Consider the following 24,258-nt stretch of genomic DNA (forward strand, 5'->3'; position numbering starts at 1 on the left):
ATGGGCTATGTACAGGTGCAGAGCTGCTCTGACAGCTGGTGCTTAAAGCCAGTGATTTTTGCAGTTCGTTTCAGTCATTGACAGCAGAGAACTGGAAGGAAAGGCAACCAAAGGAGGAATTGGCTTTGGGGGTGACCAGTGAGATAAACCTGCTGGAGCGCGTGGTATGAGTGGGTGCTGCTATGGTGACCAGTGAGCTGAGATAAGGTGGGGCTTTACCAAGCAGAGATTTGTAGATAACCTGTAGCCAGTGGGTTTGGCGACGAGTATGAAGCAAGGGCCAACCAACGAGAGTGTACAGGTCGCAGTGGTGGGTAGTGTATGAGTCTTTGGTGACAAAACGGATGGCACTGTGATAGACTGCATCCAACTTGTTGAGTGTTGGAGGCTATTTTATAGATGACATCGCCGAAGTCGAGGATCGGTATGATGGTCAGTTTTACGAGGGTATGTTTGGCAGCATGAGTGAAGGATGCTTTGTTGCGATATCGGAAGCCGATTCTAGAATTAATTTTGGATTGGAAATGCTTAATGTGAGTTTGGAAGGAGAGTTTACAGTCGAACCAGACACCTAGCTATTTGTAGTTTTTTAGTCCGCATATTCTAAGTCAGAGCCGTCCAGAGTAGTGATGCTGAACGGACGGGCAGGTGCGGGCAGTGTTCGATTGAATAGCATGCATTTAGTTTTACTTGCGTTTAAGAGCAGTTGGAGGCAACGGAAGGAGAGTTGTATGGCATTGAAGCTCGTCTGGAGGTTAGTTAACACAGTGTCCAAAGAGGGGCCAGAATTATACAGAATGGTGTCGTCTGCGTAGAGGTGGATCAGAGAATCACCAGCAGCAAGAGTGACATCATTGATGGATACATAGAAGAGAGTCGGCCCAAGAATTGAACCCTGTGGCACCCCCATAGAGACTGCCAGAGTTCCGGACAGGGAAGTAGTTGGTAAACCAGGCGAGGCAATCATTTGAGGAACCAAGCCTGTCGAGTCTGCCAATAAGAATGTGGTGATTGACAGTCGAAAGCCTTGGCCAGGTCGATGAATACGGCTGCACAGTAATGTCTCTTATCAATGGCGGTTATGATGTCGTTTAGGACCTTTAGGACCCTGATGTGCACCCATGACCAGCTCTGAAACCAGATTGCATAGCGGAGAAGGTACGGTAGGATTCGAAATGGTCCGTAATCTGTTTGTTAACTTGGCTGTCAAAGACCTTAGAAAGACAGTGTAGGATAGATATAGGTCTGTAGCAGTTTGGGTCTAGAGTGTCACCCCCTTTGAAGAGGGGGATGACCGCAACAACTTTCCAATCTTTGGGAATCTCAGACGATACGAGAGAGAGGTTGAACAAGCTAGTTATAGGGGTTGCAAGAATTTTGGCAGATAATTTTAGAAAGAGAGGGTCCAGATTTTCTAGCCAGGCTGATATGGAGGGGTCTAAATTTTGCAGCTCTTTCAGAACATCAGCTATCTGGATTTGGGTGAAGGAGAAATGGTGGGGGCTTTGGCGGGTTGGAGGGTGCCGGACAGTTGACCGGGGTAGGGGTAGCCAGGTAAAAAGCATGGCCAGCCGTAGAGAAATGCTTATTGAAATTCTCAATTATAGTGGTTTTATTGGTGGTAACATTATTTCCTAGCCTCAGAGCAGTGGGCAGCTGGGAGGAGGTGCTCATGGACTTTACAGTGTCCCAGAACCTTTTTGAGTTTGTACTACAGGATGCAAATTTCTGTTTGAAAAAGCTAGCCTTAGCTGCCTGCGTATATTTGTTCCTAACTTCCCTGAAAAGTTGCATATCACGGGGGCTATTCGATGCTAATGCAGAACGCCACAGTATGTTTGTGCTGGTCATGGGCAGACATAGTCCGTGGTTCACTCCAGACCTATCTGCTCCTAGTTCAATTTTTTTTGAATGGGGCATGCTTATTTAAGATGGTGAGGAAGGCACTTTTAAAGAATAACCAGGCATCCTCTTCTGACGGGATGAGGTCAATTTCATTCCAGGATACACCGGCCAGGTCGATTAGAAAGGCCTGCTCGCAGAAGTGTTATAGGGAGTGTGAAAGTGATGAGGGGTGGTCGTTTGGTCGCAGATTCCCTGATTACTTCTTGATTACTTCTTATCAGTGCTTGACTTGGACTGAAATAGGTTTAGGTACTCAATTGTGGGTTCTGGTACTGTTTATATTTATGTGCGTATAGTAAATGTGCTGTATATCCTCACAGTCAAATTGTACCCAGAAAGTCATTTCAGTGATAGCGAGCTGGACACAGTCAAGAAACTGTATGAATGTAGGAAAACTATAATTTCTACACAGTTGATTTTACTTGAGTCATTTTAAAGTATATTGAGTCCCTCCCAAAAAAACATGTATTTAAAAAAAAGGCCTATATCAGTCATGACAGCAGTCAAATTTAGTCATGGTAATTAGACTTCCCCAAGCTCTGATACTGCTGATGGTCTTTAGTAGCCTACCAAACCTGCTAACTGCCTGGTATTCAGGACTCTATTGTCCCTCTAATCACTCTGACATCAATGCAAATGTATTTGAAAATCTACTATATTTATTTATCAACTTCTCTTATATTAAGCACATTGCTTCTCTTTACAACAGGAGTAGCCTACCTGGCTGGCATGAAAATAAACCATGGGAAAGGCATCCTCCATTCACTAGTTAAGTGCATAGATTACGTATTTTTTGCCCCTGCCCCAGTTTCAAGATATGGACCATTATCATGCACCTTCGAAATCAAAACAAATTTCACACATACATTATTTAGTTTATGTAAAGACAAGATTAAATCAAGAGTAGTCTGATGGGTGACAATATCAGCCTGTCACATGTGAATGATGCCCAGCTTGTGTGCAGAGGCAAGAAACAGCGCCTGCCTTTTTTTGCGACTTTTTCAAATCAGTCGCACACCTCATGTAGGCCTATAAGGTTTGTAATCACAGGGCCTCCCGAGTGGCACAGCGGTGTAAGTCACTGCATCGCAGTGTTACTACAGCCTGGGGTTCGTTCCCATACTGTGTTACAACCAGGCAGGGGTCCCATAGGGAGGAGCACAATTGGCCTAGCATTATCCGGGTTAGGAGAGGGTTTGGCCGGGGGGGCTGTACTTGGCTCATCGTGCTCTAGAGAGTCCTTGTGGCGGGCCGGATGCCTGCAGGCTGACTTCGGGTTAAGCAAGCAGGTGTTAAGCAGCGCAGCTTGACAGGTCATGTTTCGGAGGACGCATGACCTGACCTTGTTCCTTGTTCTTCATGATGCTCTCTGCGCTTTTAACGGATCTCTGAGACAATCACAGTGCAGGTGCATTTATACGGAGACTTGATTACACACAGGTGGATTGTATTTATCATCATTAGTCATTTAGGTCAACATTGGATCATTCAGAGATCCTCACTGAACTTCTGGAGAGAGTATGCTGCACTGAAAGTAAAGGGGCTGAATAATTTTGCACGCCCAATTTTTCAGTTTTTGATTTGTTAAAAAGTTTGAAATATCCAATAAATGTCGTTCCACTTCATGATTGTGTCCCACTTGTTGTTGATTCTTCACAAAAAAATACAGTTTTATATCTTTATGTTTGAAGCCTGAAATGTGGCAAAAGGTCGCAAAGTTCAAGGGGGCCGATACTTTCGCAAGGCACTGTATTTAGCAGATATTATTGTGGGTGTAGCGAAATACTTGCACCCCCAAGTCATAAGACTGCCAAATAGCCAGACTGCTAAATAGTAAATTAATGGTACCCGAACTATCTGCACTGACCCTATGCATACTCAATAGACTATATATACACAAACCATATACACACACTTCACTCACTCACACACTGTACATTGACACTCCGCCACAAAACCTACACACATTCACATAACACAACACAATCACACTTTAAAACTAATTTGGTGCTGCTACACTGTTCTTTATTTCAATTTATTATTGTCTATCCTAATGCCTAGTCACTTTACCCTGCCTTCATGTACATATCTACCTCGAATACCTTGTACCGCTGCACATTGATTTGGTACTGGTACCCCCTGTATATAGCGTTACAGCCTTATTCTAATATGTATTACATTGATGAGGGGAAAAAACTATCCACACACAATACCTCATAATGACAAAGCAAAAACAGGTTAAAAAAATCACATTTACATAAGTACTCAGACCCTTTACCCAGTTGAAGCACCTTTGGCAGCGATTACAGCCTCGAATCTTCTTGGGTATGACGCTACAAGCTTGGCACACATCTGTATTTAACCAAAAGCAAGCCAGAAGCTAGCCAGTTTACTGGCTAACGTTAGTATTCAGCTAACCACGGTTTGCGGTCATCAGCTATCCTTTAGCTCGAAAAGCTATTACCAGTTTTGTACAATGCGACTCAGACCAGAACATACCGGAACCGATTTTTCTCTCCATATCCCCGGATTTCAACCGCAAGCTCTGGACATTTACACCTAGATCTCGCAGCTAACTAGCTGCTATCTGTGTGACTATTGGCTTACGTCGTTCCCAGAGCAAACATAAATTATTCCGGAGGTAGCCAGCTGAAGAGTTCCATCAGCCACTCCTGCGCTACAATCACCTATCCGGACCCGTTTTACTGCCGATGCGGAGCCCCCACCGGGACTTCACGACTGGACTACCGACGTTATCTGCCCGAGGGAGTTATCCAACTGGCCCCTCGGTCACGATGTTACCTGAACAGCCATCTGCGGCCCGCTAATCTTTAGCTGTCTTATTGGCTGCTATCTGAATAGGTCTATCGGACAATTTTTCTTGGGTCACTAGAACTTTATCTATTTTGCCAATTGGATAGATCCCCTCTACCACACGGAACCCCAATAATCTACCGACAGAAACGCACGAGGTGGCTAGAAACAGACCTCCATCCTATGCTAGCTTACTACCGATTGCCCGGCTAGCTGTCTGAATCGCCGTGACCCCAACCAACCTCACTACTCACTGTAACCTTATGATCACTCGACTAAGCATACCTCTCCTTAATGTCAATATGCCTTGTCCATTGCTGTTCTGGTTAGTGTTTATTGGCTTATTTCACTGTAGAGCCTCTAGTCCTGCTCATTATACCTTATCCAACCTTTCAGTTCCACAACTCACACATGCAATGACATCACCTGGTTTTAATTATGTTTCTAGAGACAATATCTCTCACAATGCCTAGGTTTACCTCCACTGTATTCACATCCTACCATAGCATTGTCTGTACATTTTACCTTGAAGATATTTTAATCGCCCCAGAAACCTGCTCCTTTTACTCTCTGTTCCAGACGTCCTAGACAACCAATTCTCATAGCTTTTAGCTGTACCCTTATCCTACTCCTCCTCTCTTCCTCTGGTGATGTAGAGGTGAATCCAGGCCCTGCAGTGCCTAGCTCCACTTCTATTTCCCAGGCGCTCTCTTTTGATCACTTCTGTAACCGTTATAGACTTGGTTTCATGACTGTTAACTTCTTGAAACTCCCCATCCCGGATCCGGGTTTGTGACTAAAGCCTCAGGCTCATTAGCATAACGCAACGTTAACGATTTCTGAAAATCGCAAATAAAATGAAAATAATGCGTCTGCTCTCAAGCTTAGCCTTTTCTTAACAACACTGTCATCTCAGATTTTCAAAATATGCTTTTGAACCATAGAAATTGACTAATTTGTGTAAGCGTATGCAAAGCTAGCATAGCATTTTGAGTAGCATTTAGCACGCAACATTTTCACAAAAACCAGATAACCAAATCAATAAAATCATTTACCTTTGAAGAGCTTCTGATGTTTTCAATGAGGAGACTCTCAGTTACATACCAAATGCGCAGTTTTTCCTGAAAGCGTCTGTGTGTAGGAGAAATCGTTCTGTTTTCTACATTGCGTCTGGCTACCGAAACGAACCGAAAATTCAGTCACCTACAACGTAAAACTTTTTCCGGATTAACTACATAATATCGACCGAAACATGGCAAACGTTGTTTGGAATCAATCCTCAAGGTGTTTTTTCACATATCTCTTCATTGATATGCAGTTCGTGGAAGCTTGCTTTCCTCTCTGTATCGCATGGAAAAATACTGGCAGGTGACTTTTGCGCACCAATTTCGGCGCAGGACACCGGGCGGAAACCTGGTAAATGTGGTCTCTTATGGTCAATCTTCCAATGATCTGCCTACAAATACGTCACAATGCTGCAGACACCTTGGGGAAACGACAGAAAGGGCAGGCTCATTCCTCTCGCATTCACAGCCATATAAGGAGACAATGGAAAACAGAGCCTCAAAAATCCTTGTCATTTCCTGGATGCCATCTCATCTTGGTTTTGCCTGAAGCTCACGTTCTAGGGCACGCACAGAGAATATCTTGGTATTTCTGGACACGTCAGAGTGTTTTCTTTCGAATGGTATCAATTATATGCATAGTCGAGCATCTTTTTGTGACAAAATATCTTGTTTAACACGGGAACGTTTTTCATCCAAAAATGAAATAGCGCCCCCATAGATGTAAGAGGTTAACCTTAGAAGCCTCCTCCCTAAGTTGGTTTTATTCACTGCTTTAGCACACTCTGCCAACCCGGATGTTCTAGCCGTGTCTGAATCCTGGCTTAGGAAGACCACCAACAATTCTGACATCTTCATCCCTAACTACAAAATTTTCAGACAAGATAGAACAGCCAAAGGGGGCGGTGTTGCAATCTACTGCAAAGATAGCCTGCAGAGTTCTGTCCTACTATCCAGGTCTGTACTCAAACAATTTGAACTTCTACTTTTAAAAATCAACCTCTCTAAAAACAAGTCTCTCACTGTTGTCGCCTGCTATAGACGACCCTCTGCCCCCAGCTGTGCTCTGGACACCATATGTGAACTGATTGCACCCCATCTATCTTCAAAGCTCGTGCTGCAAGGCGACCTAGACTGGAACATGCTTAACACCCCAGCCATCCTACAATCTAAGCTTGATGCCCTCAATCTCACAGAAATTATCAATGAACCTACCAGGTACCATCCCAAAGCCGTAAACACGGGCACCCTCATAGATATCATCCTAACCAACTTGCCCTCTAAATATACCTCTGCTGTCTTCAACCACGATCTCAGCGATCACTGCCTCATTGCCTGCATCCATAATGGGTCAGCGGTCAAACGACCTCTGCTCATCACTGTCAAACGCTCCCTGAAACACTTCAGCAAGCAGGCCTTTCTAATCGACCTGGCCGGGGTATCCTGGAAGGATATTGATCTCATCACGTCAGTAGAGGATGCCTGGTTATTACAAAAAAAGCCTTCCTCACCATCTGAAATAAGCATACCCCATTCAAGAAATTTAGAACCAGGAACAGATATAGCCCGTGTATCTCTCCAGACCTGACTGCCCTTAACACAAAAACATCCTATGGCGTTCTGCATTAGCATTGAATAGCCCTTGTGATATGCAACTATTCAGCGACGCTAGAAACCAATATATGCAGGCAGTTAGAAAAGCCAAGGCTAGCTTTTTCAAGCAGAAATTTGCTTCCTGCAACACAAACTCTGGGACACTGTAAAGTCCATCTTTTTCTAACCTCTCTGGATTAAAACCAAATTATGTGTACTATATTACATATTGGATCCCTAAAAAAAATACTTTTCCATTACTGTGTAGTTTACCTATAAAATGGTCTGACGGGATGTGGACATACTCGGCTATATATGTTTTTTGGGATATGTATACCCAAAATAAATAAATGATGTCACTAATACATTTTTATAGAAAGTTAGATAAAAATAGATAAGATCTTGCTACCAAGAAAAGGAAAATACTTGTCTGTTTGTGGAAAAATCTCCCTGATTAACTCTATAGCGACCTGTTTTTTTTAATTATATGAACAAAATTATATAAATTTGATTGGAATAGCAAGCCAGACAAAATTAAATAGGCCTATTTATATAATGAATATACATAGTGGGGCAAAAAAGTATTTAGTCAGCCACCAATTGTGCAAGTTCTCCCACTTGTAATTTTCATCATAGGTACACTTCAACTATGACAGACAAAATTAGAAGAAAAAATATCCAGAAAATCACATTGTAGGATTTTTACTGAATTTATTTGCAAATTATGGTGGAAAATAAGTATTGTCACCTACAAACAAGCAAGATTTCTGTCTCTCACAGACCTGTAACTTCTTCTATAAGAGGCTCCTCTGTCCTCCACTCATTACCTGTATTAATGGCACCTGTTTGAACTTGTTATCAGTATAAAAGACACCTGTCCACAACCTCAAACAGTCACACTCCAACCTCCACTATGGCCAAGACCAAAGAGCTGTCAAAGGACACCAGAAACAAAATTGTAGACCTGCACCAGGCTGGGAAGACTGAATCTGCAATAGGTAAGCAGCTTGGTTTGAAGAAATCAACTGTGGGAGCAATTATCAGGAAATGGAAGACATACAAGACCACTGATAATCTCCCTCGATCTGGGGCTCCACGCAAGATCTCACCCCGTGGGGTCTAAATGATCACAAGAACGGTGAGCAAAAATCCCAGAACCACACTGGGGAACCTAGTGAATGACCTGCAGAGAGCTGGGACCAAAGTAACAAAGCCTACAATCAGTAACACACTATGCCGCCAGGGACTCAAATCCTGCAGTGCCAGACGTGTCCCCCTGCTTAAGCCAGTACATGTCCAGGCCCATCTGAAGTTTGCTAGAGAGCATTTGGATGATCCAGAAAAAGATTGGGAGAATGTCATATGAAACCAAAATAACTTTTTGGTAAGAACTCAATTCATCGTGTTTGGAGGACAAAGAATGCTGAGTTGCATCCAAAGAACACCATACCTACTGTGAAGCATGGGGGTGGAAACATCATGCTTTGGGGATGTTTTTCTGCAAAGGGACCAGGACGACGGATCCGTGTGAAGGAAAGAATGAATGGGGCCATGTATCGTGAGATTTTGAGTGAAAACCTCCTTCCATCAGCAAGGGCATTGAAGATGAAACATGGCTGGGTCTTTCAGCATGACAATGATCCCAAACACACCACCCGGGCAACGAAGGAGTGGCTTCGTAAGAAGCATTTCAAGGTCCTGGAGTGGCCTAGCCAGTCTCCAGATCTCAACCCCATAGAAAATCTTTGGAGGGAGTTGAAAGTCCGTGTTGCCCAGCAACAGCCCCAAAACATCACTGCTCTAGAGGAGATCTGCATGGAGGAATGGGCCAAAATACCAGCAACAGTGCGTGAAAACCTTGTGAAGATTTACAGAAAATGTTTGACCTCTGTCATTGCCAACAAAGGGTATATAACAAAGTATTGAGATAAACTTTTGTTATTGACCAAATACTTATTTTCCACCATAATTTGCAAATAAATTCATAAAAAATCCTACAATGTGATTTTCTGGATTTTTTTTCTCATTTTGTCTGTCATGGTTGAAGTGTACCTATGATGAAAATTACAGGCCTCTCATCTTTTTAAGTGGGAGAACTTGCACAATTGGTGGCTGACTAAATAATTGTTTGCCCCACTGTACATATAGGTAGGGTGACTAGGCAACAGGATAGATAAGACATTAGCAACAGCATTTGTGGTGTGTGGTGTCAGTATGCATATGTAGTGTATGTGTGTGTGCGTATGTATGTCTGTGTTGGAGTGTAAGTGTAACTATGTGTGAGTGTGTGGGTAGAGCCCATTGTGTGTGCATAGTCAGTGCACGAGACTGAGCGCAAAAAAAAGGATCATACAGGCAGTCTGGGTAGCCATTTGATTAGCTATATAGCAGTTTTGTTCAGCAGTCTTATGGCTTGGGTGTAGAAGCTGTTCAGGGTCCTGTTGGTTCCAGACTTGATGCACTGATTCCGCTTGCCATGTGGTAGCAGAGAATACAGTCTACGGCTTGGATTTCTGGAGTATTTGACCATTTTTGGGGACTTCCTCTGACACCGCCTGTTATAGAAGTCCTGGATGGCAGGTGTTGACTGAAGCCTAGTGTCATTGCTCCTGTTCCTAATTGCCAGACACCTGTTAGAAGACCATGGGAGTTGCCCATCTCTACCTCCCCGCAAAATCAGTAAGCCTATCATTTTTCCATGTCCGTAGCCTACTGGAGTATAAACCATATTCAAGCCCATGTGTTGAGAAGGAATCAACTAAGCACAATGCTGCAAGTTAACTTGCACTATTACAATCACGCAAGACGCCCGCCAGCACATGCACACACAATTTTCTGCTCTAAAACCGAGCTATGGCAGGCCTGCATTTCAGGGCCCAACATTTCTCTCAAATCTAAAACTGATTTATGCTCCCTGCAACACAAGACTAGCGGAGAGAGAGAGAAAAAAATAATCACATTATTTTTCATTGACAATAGGCTACAAATTGTGTGCCTGCTGTGCATTATGAGAGAGAACTGATTTGACCTTGATAGAGAGCGAGAGACAGCGACAGAGCTCTATAGTAACATCATGGAAAGACAGTTAGAACATGACAGCAGAATTTGTGATCTGGGCTAGGACTGTCAATTAGTGAGCCTGTATTGCCATAACAGAACACAAACACATACTGTAGGCCTACACTATTTCCACAGACAGTACCTTGGCAACTAGGCCTATAGAAAATTGGGTTAGAAATGTTTTTTTCAACATGCATAAAGTCAATGCATTTTGTACCCTAGTATAAACCTATTGTATGCATTTATTGTATGCCCTATGCAAATTTGACCAACCAACTTCCCAATTCCGTTTTAAATCATTGGAATTTGAGGAGAATAGGATGTAGAACTCTATGACAGATGATAATAAGGTTAAATTTAAATAGAGTGACGGACGGCATGCGAGTAATGGCCGAGAAATAGCGACACTGTATTGCGGAAACAAAGCATCACTAACTGTAATCTGTCGACATTTTTGGCAACATAATTTCAAATGAACCTACTCGCGTGCCTGCATGAATATGGATTTTAAAAATTACATTAATAAAATGAGGGCAATATGACAGGGGAAACTCTGTATGCATGCCCCATAACACTCGCCAGCCTCGTGCAAGACTGCTTCTCGAGACGATACAACGTGCTTTACAGGTTATTCTAAGAACAGTTTAATTGCACTGATTAGAGGGACGAAATTGGGGAAGTGTTGGTAAGGCTACAGGCCGATTATTATTAGCATAAATCTAATATACTGTAATCCCAGTTTATGTTAATCCCATTGCAATTAATTTCGATACATTAGCCTACGGACCCGGCAGCCTCGATTCGGCCTGTTGGGCTCCGTCAAGATTTTCTTAATGACAAATCGGTTTAACATTTTAATTTACCCCGCTACACTAGTGACCTAATAGCTAATAACTCGCAATCCCTGAAAAAAAAGCCTATTTCGAGGAATCTGTGGAAATATTTAGAGACACTTGAATTCCAATAGCCTATTTTAATTGCGGGGACATATGGCAACCATCTATTATAGGCTAAAACCATCACAGTTTATTAAAATAAATTCAGTAGATCATTGACCGTAAGTATATCATGTTATAATGGGGGGGGGGGGGGGTGCAACAGAGTGGAAGAACACATCCGATAAGGTTTGATCAGCTTTGATTGGCTGTTGACATTATTGGGGTGCAAATCGTGATGAACAAACGTCTCCGTTATGTAGGCCCAGTCGAAAAAAACAAGGCTATTAAAATTATTAAAATGTACATGCAAATTTGTATCCCAGGCTGCATTCATAATGGTAACTGATTAAAGCCGATAAATGAGACTGTACTATGGCTCTAAAATGTCATCAATGAGATATCATTGTTTTAATATGCAAACCCGTGTCCCAAACCGATTTCTTACCCCAGCTTTTAGCGGTTCGGCCAATAAACTCTCCTGTTCGTGGGTTGTAGATAGAATCTTTCCAGGAGGAAGTCTGCGGTTTGTCTCCGTCAGCTACGGGTGTCTCCTCCTTGGTCGACATGGTTGGCTTTGAGTTGTTCAAAATGATGACCGTAGATGGTAAGAATGTTATAATGCCCAAAAGGTCTATAAACGATGGATTGCCTGTTTTATAAATAAAAAAAAATGGAGTGTTATTTCCGAGCCAATTCAGCCTAGTCTCTTCAAGTTACCCTCTCCACACAGATACAGTACCGCAGCAACTGAGCTGGAGGAAAATTCGCATTTGAAGCATTCAGCGCATGCGCATTTTCGGCATTCAGGCTCCAGAAGAGGTATTCAAAACTCAGAGTAATGTTTTTTGTATTTGTTATTCATCATCTTAAAGGTTCTATTGTATTTAAGTGGGTTCGATTGATTTCGAGCAGGGACGGGCAACTTTGATGGTGTTGGGGGACACAAAAACACGCCACTCATCATGGGTTGCTGCAGTGGCGCATTTGTCTCACGTCAATACCACCCCCCCCCCCCAACCTTAACAGCAAAACATCTTAGATTTCACAAGGGGGGCTGCTAAGATAAAGAAATCATCTTTTAAATGTCATTTTCTGCAATTCTGCACATTTTGCCCATGGGGCATAGAGAAAATGTTGGCATTTTAAAGCAAGTTTGCTACAATTCTACTTATTTTGCCATGGTGCAGAAAGAAAAAAAAATAGCAGTTGCACAGCTAATTTCTTGCAATTTCACACATTTTGCCATAGGGTGGAGGCAAATGTTTGCAGTTTTTAGTATGTGCCCCCACTCGAATCACAACCACATTTTGATATTGCACCTTGTGTAATTTATTCTAAATCTCAATAGTAGAAAAAAAAAGAGTCAGTTGAAACTGCCTCTGCCTGCCAAGTGGTTACTTCTAAGTGAACTGGCAGACAGTAAAAAAAAATATTCAGAACTTTTTACCAAGTTTTTCTGTAAAATTGGTCCACTGGCCTAAAAAAGGGGGGCTGATTTATATATAACTTTCTAGTGAGGATCGAGAAGGCTGTAGGCATATTACCATTGATTAACCAAGTGTTTTGTGATCAATATTCAGTGATGGCAGTGCCACATTCATATCATAATTGAATGATGCTGGTTCTTCATTTTGTCAGTATTTGTTATGTTCCGTTAGAGCCGGTATGGAGCCGAGAAACTCTAAGCTGGATGGTCCGAATTGAAAAAATCTCATGGAGCAGGCTTGCAGGGGTTACAATCTCCTGCCATTTTGCCCTTGAGCAATGCCCTTAACCTACCAACCGCTCCAGGGATGCTGAACTGTGGCTGATCCTGTACTTCCAACCCCTCAGCGTGCGTGTGACTCGGGTGGGTTGGGCTGATCAAACAAAAATAAATAATTTTGGTTCTCTCCCCAAAAAATGCTGGTATCAGAATCTCAGGTGCCTTTTGTGCCCTTGACAAAAGCACTTTACCAGTAACCTGCTCCAGGGAACTGCAATGCAGCTGACGCGTGCTTGCTTCCAGCCTCGTGTGTGTGTGTGTGTGTGTGTGTGTGTGTGGTGTCCAGAGGTCAGGAATGAATGAAATAACTGATGGCAAAATACATTTCAGGTTCAATGGATAATAAAAGGCTCTATTGTATAGTTTTGAACTAGCACACAAGCTAGGGTAAAGTAGAGCGTTTCAGTATTACAGGGCAGTTCAATCAATGAAGCTGCTCTGGATTAGGAATGGATTTACACAATGTGGGTATTCTGGGACTCCGATTGAGAAGTCTCTGATGAGCAGTAGCGGTGCATATTATACAACCTACAGTATGTGATCAAATAAAAAAAATACAGATAAGAATAAGAAATAAAAGTAACAAGTAATTAAAGAGCAGCAGTAAAATAACAATAGCGAGACTATATACAGGGGAGTACCGGTGCAGAGTCAATGTGCGGGGGCACCGGTTGGTTGAGGTAATATGTACATGTGGATAGAGTTATTAAAGTGACTATGCATAGATGATAGAGAGTAGCAGCGGTGTAAAAGAGGGGGGGCAATGCAAATAGTCTGGGTAGCCATTTGATTAGGTGTTCAGGAGTCTTATGGCTTGGGGGTAGAAGCTGTTTAGAAGCCTCTTGGACCTAGACTTGGCGCTCCGGTACCGCTTGCCGTGCGGTAGCAGAGAGAACAGTCTTTGACTAGGGTGATTAGTCTGACAATTTTTAGGGCCTTCCTCTGACACCACCTGGTATAGAGGTCCTAGAAGACAGGGAGCTTTGCCCCAGTGATGTACTGGGCTGTTCACACTACCCTCTGTAGTGCCTTGCGGTCAGAGGCCGAGCAGTTGCCATACCAGGCAGTTTTGCAACAAATCAGGATAGTCTGGATGGTGCAGCTGTAGAACCTTTTGGGAATCTGACGACCCATGCCAAATCTTTTCAGTTTCCTGACGGAGAATAGGTTTTGTCATGCCCTCTTCACAACTGTCTTGGTGTGCTTGGACCACATTCGTTTGTTGGTGATGTGGACACCAAGGAACTTTAAAATCTCAACCTAATCCCCTGCAGCCCCTGTCGATGAGAATGGGGGCGTGCTCGGTCCTCCTTTCCTGTAGTCCACAATCATCTGCTTTGTCTTGATCACGTTGAGGGAGAGGTTGTTGTCCTGGCACCAAACGGCAAGGTTTCTGACATCCTCCCTATAGGCTGTCTCGCCATTGTCTGTGATCAGGTTCTACCACTGTTGTGTTATCTGCAAACTTGATGGTGTTGGAGTCGTGCCTGGCCGTGCAGTCATAAGTGAACAGGGAGTACAGGAGGGGACTGAGCATGCACCCCTGAGGGGCCCCTGTGTTGAGGATCAGCGTGGCAGATGTGTTGTTACCTACCCTTGCCACCTGGAAATCCAGGATCCAGTTGCAGAGGGAGGTATTTAGTCCCAGGGTCCTTAGCTTATTTATGAGCTTTGAGGACACTATGGTGTTGAACGCTGAGCTGTAGTCAATGAATAGCATTCTCACATAGGTGTTCCTTTTATCCAGGTGGGAAAGGGCAGTGTGGAGTGCAATATAGATTGCTGCATCTGTGGATCTGTTGGTGCGGTATGCAAATTGGAGTGGGTCTAGGGTTCCTGGGATAATGTTGATTGTGATTCATGACCAGCCTTTCAAAGCACTTCATGGCTACAGACGTAAGCTGTTCGGGTCGGTAGTCATTTAGGCAGGTTACCTTCGTGTTCTTGGGCACAGGGACTATGGTGGTCTGCTTAAAACATGTTGGTATTACAGACTTGGAGAGGTTGAAAATGTCAGTGAAGACACTTGCCAGTTGGTCAGCGCGTGCTTGCAGTACACGTCCTGGTAATCTGCCTGACCCTGCTGCCTTGTGAATGTTGACCTATTTAAAGGTCTTACTCACATCGGCTGCAGAGAGCATGACCAGTCTTCTGGAACAGCTGGTGCTCTCATGCATGTTTCAGTGCCATTTGCCTTGAAGCGAGCATAGAAGTAGTTTAGCTCACCTGGTTACTACATGATTCCATGTGTTATTTCATAGTTTTGATGTCTTCACTGTAGAATAATAATGTTGAAAATGGTAAAAATAAAGAAAAACCCTTTAATGACAAGGTGTTCTAAAACTTTTGACCGGTAGTGTATGTGGTAATTGTGTTGTTTGCTCTATAGCCTGTTCGTTCATATGCCTTGCAACCGTGATATGTAGGCCGAAGGCAGAGACAATAAGACACAGTGGCATTCAACCACACCTTTTTTTCATCACAAAGCATATGGCATGTAACAAACAGTTCCATAACCTACAGAATGGTCAAGCAAGTTAATGTTTCTGACATTTCTAACTACTAAACTATTAATTTTGAACCAGTTAGCACAAGTCGCAAAGAAAACAGGAGCTGCCTCCACTATTCCAGCACTATTTCATCATCAAATCACCAATTAGTCTAAGTCTAATACAGTGACAACTAAAAGATACCAAAAACAATGTAAGCTCAATATGTGGCTGTTCTGATGTGTGTGTGTGTCTGTGTGTGTGTGCGCGCACATAAAAGAGCATGTTGACTCACCCTACTTGAAGAGAAATGCCTATGCCATCCTCTGTTCTTTCATGCTGACGAAATGGTCTATGACTGTCACACAGTACACACTTTTATTTTTTGTTGTCCCAGGCTACCTGGCTAAAATGCTTGCTCGCTAACCTAACTTCCTTTCATGGGCAATGCTAACTAGTTAACATTAGCCTTTTACATCTAGCTACACATTGAACTTCCATCTTCTTATTCCAGGGGCATAATCTATGAATTTATGGTTGGATCATGGATGTTTCTTTTGGCATTTATGAATTCACGCCACTGCTGAGGAGTCTGGCGGGCTTGTGGCAAGTTGCCCAGAGGTTTCCTTTTTGCACTTTCTTCTCATAACCTAGGACTAATTGCACTAATTTTGCAATGTTGGCATCATTCCTCAAACATTCTTCAACTTGTGATTTTTGTGATGCAGTTGCCGGGTCCCAGATGCAAGTGAAGTTTCTCAATGGGTATATTCAAATAGTCTAAAGTGGTTTCCTCTCCGGTCTCTATGCCTACTCAATCTGCACTGATGTTTTCACCTATCCCATGATTTCAGATCGATGCAGATGAAGAGGAGACAATTGAGGTGCACCCATCTCTAAAACAGAGGGCTTTGGCAAGGTTGAGAGGTGATTTCTACTCTACAAGGATAAAACTCAAGGATTAAAGAACTCTTAATAACATTGTGTACCCACATAATTTAGACACTAACCAAACCAACAGCTTAACCATTAGATCAAGAGAACATTTTCTATATCAGTGTTTCTTAATCCTGGTCCTGGGGACCCAAAGGCTGCAAAAAATGTTTTGGGCAGTAGCACCACACCCAATTCCACTAATCAACTCAATATCAAATCTTTGATTAGTGGAATCAGGTGTGTAAGATAGAAATGTGCACCCCTTCGGGTCCCCAGGACCAGGACTAAGAAACACTTTCCTAAATAGACGGCTTACTGATCCAAGGAAATGTGGTGTCCATGAGATAAATACTTCAATTGGAGAAAATACTCCTTGAAAATACAGGTTTAACCAAAATGGATGTTTATTTACATATATTTACAGACCCAGTCATTTCTGCAACCACATAGCATAACCTCCTAAAAGAGAGTACACACGTTTCCCCAAGTGGAATGTCCACTGAGTGTAGGGCCTAACGAGCTCAAGGGTCATGACAACATATCAAGGACGCATTCAGGAGGGTGCAACGCATTTAACAGAATAGGCCATTACATGTTGGCTCAAGGATTATATTAAAAAAGGCATTGATGAGAGACAGACTAATAATGGTTCACACTTAAAAGAGAACTACATTTACTCATAATGTACCCTTGTTTCTAGACAAGGTAGAGCTAATACCTGGGCAAAGGTTTGCTGCTGGTATCTTTCCACACAGTTGCATCAAGTGGCTAACAGTAAACTGCAAAAAGAATAAAGGAGTATCATAAGTAACATTTGTTTGTTGTTGCGGTAAAGTTAGAACAGAACGCAAAACCACTAGCATACATCAACACGCATACTATTCATATACGTTTGACATGTTTCAATGTAAAAAGAAAATAAATATTTTAGACATCTTTAATAATCACGAAAAATATTCAGTCGCCGAGTCTGGAGCGTTGAGACAGTGTGAGCGTTTTGATGCATAGCCGCACTGCTCCTAGTGCTTACGTCTAGTAGAAAACACATACAAAACATTGCACTCCATCTAAAAACAACAAACCATTTTTCGAGGAGTTGAGATTACGCAGCTATCCCCTCTCTTGGCAGAAAGCGACACAGAAGTAATTTACAAAAAATAACTACAATGGAGAAATTAAGAGGGAGACCGAGATATAAATGCTTCTAAAATATCTTATTATAGACCTGAATGATTGGCAGCTTATTTCCTGTATATCTGGCCACATTCCCCCTGTGAACAGAGTGGGAGACGAGTCCTGTCCCAGAGAGGGAGTGGTATGGTGTATCACTGATGCCTGCCCGGCTGTCTGTTTGTCCGTCAGTCACTCTGGGGAAGAGGGTTCATCATCGTCCTCCTCTTCCTCGTTGAAGGAGCTGGGCGTCTGGCCTCGAGACTCTGAGAGGGCGGTGCAACTGTGGCCGAAGCTCCGACTTCCATTCAAAGAGGCGGAGTCTAGGTCAACTGGGAAAGAGCTGAACCATGACAACCCACACTACTGGTCAGTCACTTCAGTTCTCAAATTAAAATCAATCATGTCACCTTAAGTAATTTATATTTTATGATCCCCTCTGGGCCCTGGTCAAAAGTAGTGCACTATAAAGGGAAAAGGATGTTCCTGTGGGGTAGTGGATTATGTTTAAATCACGTTTTGATTTAAAAGTTATGAGAGGTAATCTACCTTGTTTGACTGGTGCCTCTTGCTATGCCTGTGGAAGGGGAGATGAGGACAGATTGAAATTACAGAAATGGCCTGCACACGCTCACATGTCAAAAAAGCTTGTCAATGAAGGCCATTTTCCCACTCACCTATGACGTAGGTCTCCAGAGACCTGGGGATGAGGGACTTGGCAACAATGAGATTGTCTGCGGTGCACTTCCCACTCTCCAGGCCCAGGGACATCCCCATGCGCTTCAGAATCTCTATGTCGTCATGGATCTCAAAGGTGTTGTCGAAGTTGAAAAGGTATTCGCATCTACAGTAAGGACGTCAAATGTTCAGACTGCTGCACATAAACTATGGACTCTAGTCTAGAGTGCATTGTTAAATTGTGCTTAGGACCTTCTACCCCCAAGCCATTAGACAGTTGAACAATTCATAGAAATCTCCACCGGACAATTTACATCGACACCCCCCCGTACACTGCTCCTACTCGCTGTTTGTTTGTTACCTATGCATAGTCACTTCACCCCCACCTACATGTACACATTACCTCAACTAGCCTGTACCCCTGCACATTGACTCAGTACCGGTGCCCCCTGTATATAGCCTTGTTATTGTGTTACTTTTTATTATTACTTTTTATTTTTGCCTTCTTGGTAAATATTTTCTTCTTGAACTGCACTGTTGGTTAAGGGCTTGTAAGTAAGCATTTCACGGTAAAGTCTACACTTGTTGTATTTGACGCATGTGGCAAATAAAGTTTGATTTGATTTAATTTACTCTCCATGGTTAAATTAGGACGTAATAGATAAAATAGAAAAAAATGGAATTACTTATTTAATTATGGTATATTATGCTAATTTCTCTATGGTGGACCGAACGCGTTACTACATTACAGACTCAAGTTTTCAACACAAGAATTACAGGAAATACATATCCTTTTACCTCAGATTGGTGATGTTAGTATTAATGTTTATAGTCATCACAATCTCACAAAATCAATTGCTTAAAAACAGATCAATATCTGTTTGCCATTTTCAGACCACGATGGCTAGGGGGAAAAAAAGGGCACTCCTCCCATAAATGTCTGTCTCAACATTAATTAATGGATTTGAGGGTTACACTATCTTTCAAATTAAAGACAAACCCTTTCGCTATTTAGAAACCGATGTGAGGTGGTGATTCGTTGAAATTATTCCGTCAAAAAAGTGTAGTTTCCTTTTCCGTATTCGCCATCTAACAAAATTATTTTCTCAGAGATATACACTGAGTGTACAAAAAACATTATCAACAAATCAGTGTAGATGAATGGGAGGAAGGATTTGCAAGCCTTGAGACAATTGAGACATGGATTGTGTATGTGTGCCATTCAGAGGGTGAATGGGCAAGACAAAATATTCAAGTGCCTTTGAACGAGGTATGGTAGTAGGTGCCAAGCACACCTGCTTGATTCTGTCAAAAACTGCAACGCTGCTGGGTTTTTCAAACAGTTTCCCATGTGTATTAAGAATGGTCCACCACCCAAAGGACATCCAGACAATTTCACACAAATGTGGGACGCATTGGAGTCAACATGGGCCAGCATCCCTATGGAATGCTTTCTACACCTTGTAGAGTCCATGCCCCGATTAATTGAGACTGTTCTGGGGGGGGTGCATTGTGTGAGTTTTACCGATTGTGAGTCGACATTGCCTACTAATTGGTTAATGTCATTCTTTTTTACTAAAAAAAACAAACATGCCATTTTCACATATGTTGATGCTGGTGATATGAAGCTGAATATTTTTCCATTGGTTTCAATACAATATTGATGTGAGTGATTCATTTGCACATGCTATTGATTACAGTAACACAGAACAAGCTAATCAATTCCAGTTGAGTGACTGCTTGGTAAATATTGGTGTGTGTGCAGTTTATGAAGGTACTAATATAGCAAAATACAAGTAATCTGAACACAATATGTAGTTGGTAACTTATGTATTGGTCTCCGATGAAGGCTGTGAGGCAGATATGTACCGTAATTTCCGGACTATAAGCCGCTACTTTTTCCCACGCTTTGAACCTCGCGGTTTATACAATGACGCGGCTAATTTATGGATTTTTCCCGCTTTCACAAGATTCATGCCGCCAAAAAACTGAGCACCGTCACATAATGTGACGTAAATCGAGCTCTCTCAAACTTCCCATCATTCTGATTACGGTAGTCATTTTGTCACCCTCATCATGGCAAAGACACGGAGAAATGCATATGATGCAGCTTTCAAGTTGAAGGCGATCGATCTGGCTGTTGGAAAAGGAAATAGAGCTGTTGCACGGGAGCTTGGCCTTAATGAGTCGATGATAAGACGTTGGAAACGGCAGCGTGAGGAACTGACTCAGTGCAAAAAGACAACAAAAGCTTTCAAAAAAGGGAAGAAAAGCAGATGGCCTGAACTAGAAAATGAGCTTGAAGACTGGGTCAACACACAGAGAACAGACGGCCGAGGTGTTTCAACTGTGCAGATCCGACTGAAAGCCAAAACAAATCGCCACCGCAATGAAGTTTGAGGATTTGAGGTGGACCATCGTGGTGTCTAAGATTTATGAGACGTAAAGGCCTGTCCATCAGGGTACGGACGAGTCTGTGTCAGCAGCTCCCTCCCGACTACGAGGAAAAAGTTTCAAACTTCCGCAAATTCACTGATGCAAAGAGAGGAGCATTCCATCGGCCCGCACGACATCATAAATATGGATGAGGTTCCTCTGACGTTTGACCTGCCTCTCACTCGGACTGTTAACAGGAAAGGCGAAAACAACTGGGCATGAAAAAAAAACGCACTTCACCTGTGTTCTGAGCTGCACGGCATCGGGAGAAAAGCTTCCACCGATGTTGATTTTTAAACGCATGACGATGCCAAAAGAAAAATTCCCGAGAGGAAATGTTATGAAAGTCAACAAGAAAGGATGATGACGGAAGGCCTAATGCATGAATGGCATACGGAGTGTTACGGCAAGCAACCGGGAGGATTCTTTCACAAGAACAAGGCATTGCTCGTGTTGGACAGCATGAGGGCCCACATAACAGATTCTGTGAAAGAAGCCATCAAGAGGACAAACTCAATTCCAGCTGTGATTCCTGGGGGCACAACAAAGTATTTGCAGCCACTCGACATCAGTGTAAATCGTGCATTTAAGGTGGCGTTCAGTGGGAGGCTTGGATGCCAAGTGGGGAGAAATCCTTCACTAAAACGGGCCGCATGCGAAGAGCCACTTATGGTCAAGTCTGCCAGTGGGTCCTGACAGCGTGGAGCATTGTCAAAAAATCCAATATCATCAACGGGTTTCGAAAGGCTGGACTGCTGCGTGTTGTTGAGGGCAGTTCAGCGGGGAATTTGCCTCCGGATGAAAGTGACGAGAGCGACAATGAAAACGATCCAACATCGGATGAAGCAATTCTGAGGCTATTCAACTCCGACGCCGAAGGAGATGACTTCAGTGGTTTCAGTGCACAGGAGGAGGAAGATAGTGACCAATGACTTTCTTGGTAGGCTACTGTTTAATTTTTGTTACAAGCCGTGTTTCGTTTAAAGGCTGTGTAAAGTTCATTTGTTTCAATGTACCGGTAGGCACCTGCGGCTTATAGACATGTGCGGCTTATTTATGTACAAAATACATATTTTTTTATAATTCAGTGGGTGCGGTTTATATTCAGGTGCGCTTAATAGTCCAGAAATTACAGTAAAGCTTATTAAAGAGCGGTGATACTATCAGGAGCAGTGTGCTGGTTCCTCCTTTTTTCTCATTTTATTCAACTGTAACCATGCACCTGCAAAAAAGATAGCTCAGATGTGCGAGTGCCTTTTGAATTATGTCTTCAAACATATTCCAGCAAACTGATTATGTATTTAGACATATAAAACCGGTGTTTTGACACTCGGCCATAAATCAAAAAGCCAGGAAGGCAGCAAAAGTATGTATATGTTTTAGAATTATAAATGGTACTTTTATAAATTTTTCAACAGGATTCTACTTTATCAGGTAAAAACGTGTTTGTATTGTAGCCATCTGTATAAATTACATGTAATGATAATCATGGTAAAACCTTGTGATCCTACCTGAATTTACTTTCAGCACTGTAGGAGAAATGTTGGAGTTTCAATGATAAAGGTGCAATGAACATGTGTATTATACTACAGTGGCAATTAGAGTAGCAATTCAGTAGTGAGTGACCTAGAGTTGTCTTTGCATTAGGGTGAAGACATTGCAGTGACACATACTTGTCACTGGAGATGGAGCAGTCTATGACGGTGCGTACGTCTGTGTTGAGGATGATAAAGGGGAGCTGGATGACAGAGCCGGAAGGGGGAGGGGCCAGGGAGGAAGTCTCGCTGACTTTGTTTCTCTGCACCAGGTTCTTGAATGCGATTTGCTGTTTGAGAAGAGATTAGCAATATTCAGAAACACATTGATTTAGTTCACCTTTCTATGGTATTTCATTAATCTTCCATTGGTCCTGAACTTTCAAACACAACTATCCACACAGACACATTGTTACTACAACTACAGCTAATCCTATCGATAAATACTCTAAAAACATCTATCCCCACATACACAAACACACATTTTCATTCTCTGAAGGTTGAGAGTGTATGGTTCATGAGTGGAACTCCATCATGATACGTCATGGGGCAACAAGTCTATCTTGTTCAGGTTATGTGTTCAGGAAAATCGCCTGGCTGTAGCATATCATGGGTAAATCAATGCTAAGTGAAAACCTCAGAGGAATCGGAGCTTAGGTTGAAGCTTAAATCTAGCTTTAGAGTAAGTTACCGTCACCAGGTCAGAGCAGTAGGGAGCCAACACACCAATCAATCAGAGATACAATGAATGAATGAAAACTATCCGTGGTGCGGTACATTTAAAGAAAAAGACTGCAAATAAAATTTGGTGATCGCAGAGTCCTTCTCTCAGGGAGAAGTAATCAATCAAGAGATCCTCGACCCCTCCCGCACTCTCTGGCCTTCTGGGAACTCCACGGGGTCACACAAAGGTTCCCCGGCATATGCTAATGAGATGCTAACAAGTGTGGTGTTTTTCAATGGATTTATAGATGGACAGCTGCCTAGCTCATCACTCACGACCAAGGTATCCGAAAAAAGATAAGCATGTGCACACCCACGAATGCATTCAAAACACACACACACACCAGAGACTGCTCCGTACCTGCAGTATGAGTTCTTCCAGCTGAGTTCTCTTCTGTCTGATCCTCTTCAGGCGTTTCTGTTTCTCCACCTGATTGGGGAAACAGTTCAAGTATTTTAGAAAGGACTGGTATAACATAACTGTCTAACAGTAATAAAAATAATACATTACATAAAGAATCTCAAAGCATTCCTAATGCAAAACAAACAAGCAATTTAAAAAGAAACATCGGCTTCAACAGTATCTAGATCAGCATATAGTTATTTTTGAGTGCTTCTTGAAGGCTCCAGATGGCAGCCACGGTCATGACATGGTCTGGAAATTAATGACTATATGTAGATGGTCAGCGGGGGTGGTGGTCGGTGTACTGTCTTTGCCCCTCTTCCATCCAAACCCCACTTCACCCCTTGCTCCAAAAGAGCCCTGCCCATATCAACCACTCAGACTATCGTTATTTAAGTAACTGACCAGTGTAAAGCAAGACAATTACTATTTGTATTGTCGGACAGTAGTGATGGCATGCTAAAGTGCTCTTCTGTCAAAACAGCCCAGCGGTAGGAGTACTCCACTCTGTCTCCCCACTACCCCTCTTTCTCATTGTCACCATCATGCCCAGTCCTCCACCAGAATGGGTCTCTGTTTTATCGTACAAATCTATGCTCTGCAGAAAGTTGACACATGATATATAGTGCATTCGGAAATTATTCAGGCCCCTTGACTTTTTCCACAATTTGCTACGTCACAGCCTAAATTCTAGAATGGATTCAATCGTTTTCCCCCCATCATCAATCTGACAAAGCAAAAACAGGTTT

The 24,258-nt window shown here is 42.7% G+C and overlaps 2 protein-coding genes across 8 annotated transcripts in view; both read right to left on the reverse strand.

The window, feature by feature from the left end:
• Positions 1 to 12,153, reverse strand: part of LOC135514638 (sodium/potassium-transporting ATPase subunit beta-3-like) — a 40,233-nt gene extending 28,080 nt beyond the window's left edge. For both annotated transcript variants that reach the window (XM_064938087.1, XM_064938088.1), the window contains exon 1: positions 11,820 to 12,153. In XM_064938087.1, the coding sequence (XP_064794159.1) occupies positions 11,820 to 11,940 (121 nt within the window). In that variant the 5' untranslated portion in view covers positions 11,941 to 12,153. The remainder of the gene's footprint in view (positions 1 to 11,819) is intronic.
• A 4,797-nt stretch (positions 12,154 to 16,950) lies between these two features.
• tfdp2 (transcription factor Dp-2) overlaps positions 16,951 to 24,258 on the reverse strand; it is a 55,917-nt gene continuing 48,609 nt past the window's right edge. For 5 of the 6 annotated variants that reach the window (XM_064938101.1, XM_064938098.1, XM_064938100.1 and 2 more), the window contains 5 exons: positions 23,468 to 23,536; positions 22,522 to 22,673; positions 18,412 to 18,578; positions 18,284 to 18,311; positions 16,951 to 18,077 (listed from right to left, as the gene is read on the reverse strand). In XM_064938101.1, coding sequence (XP_064794173.1) covers positions 17,927 to 18,077; positions 18,284 to 18,311; positions 18,412 to 18,578; positions 22,522 to 22,673; positions 23,468 to 23,536 — 567 coding nt within the window. In that variant the 3' untranslated portion in view covers positions 16,951 to 17,926. The remainder of the gene's footprint in view (positions 18,078 to 18,283; positions 18,312 to 18,411; positions 18,579 to 22,521; positions 22,674 to 23,467; positions 23,537 to 24,258) is intronic. The other variant, XM_064938099.1, reaches the window with a different exon arrangement.

The sequence above is a fragment of the Oncorhynchus masou genome, chromosome 26 (assembly GCF_036934945.1).
Source record: "Oncorhynchus masou masou isolate Uvic2021 chromosome 26, UVic_Omas_1.1, whole genome shotgun sequence".
In the NCBI taxonomy this organism is placed as follows: domain Eukaryota; kingdom Metazoa; phylum Chordata; class Actinopteri; order Salmoniformes; family Salmonidae; genus Oncorhynchus; species Oncorhynchus masou.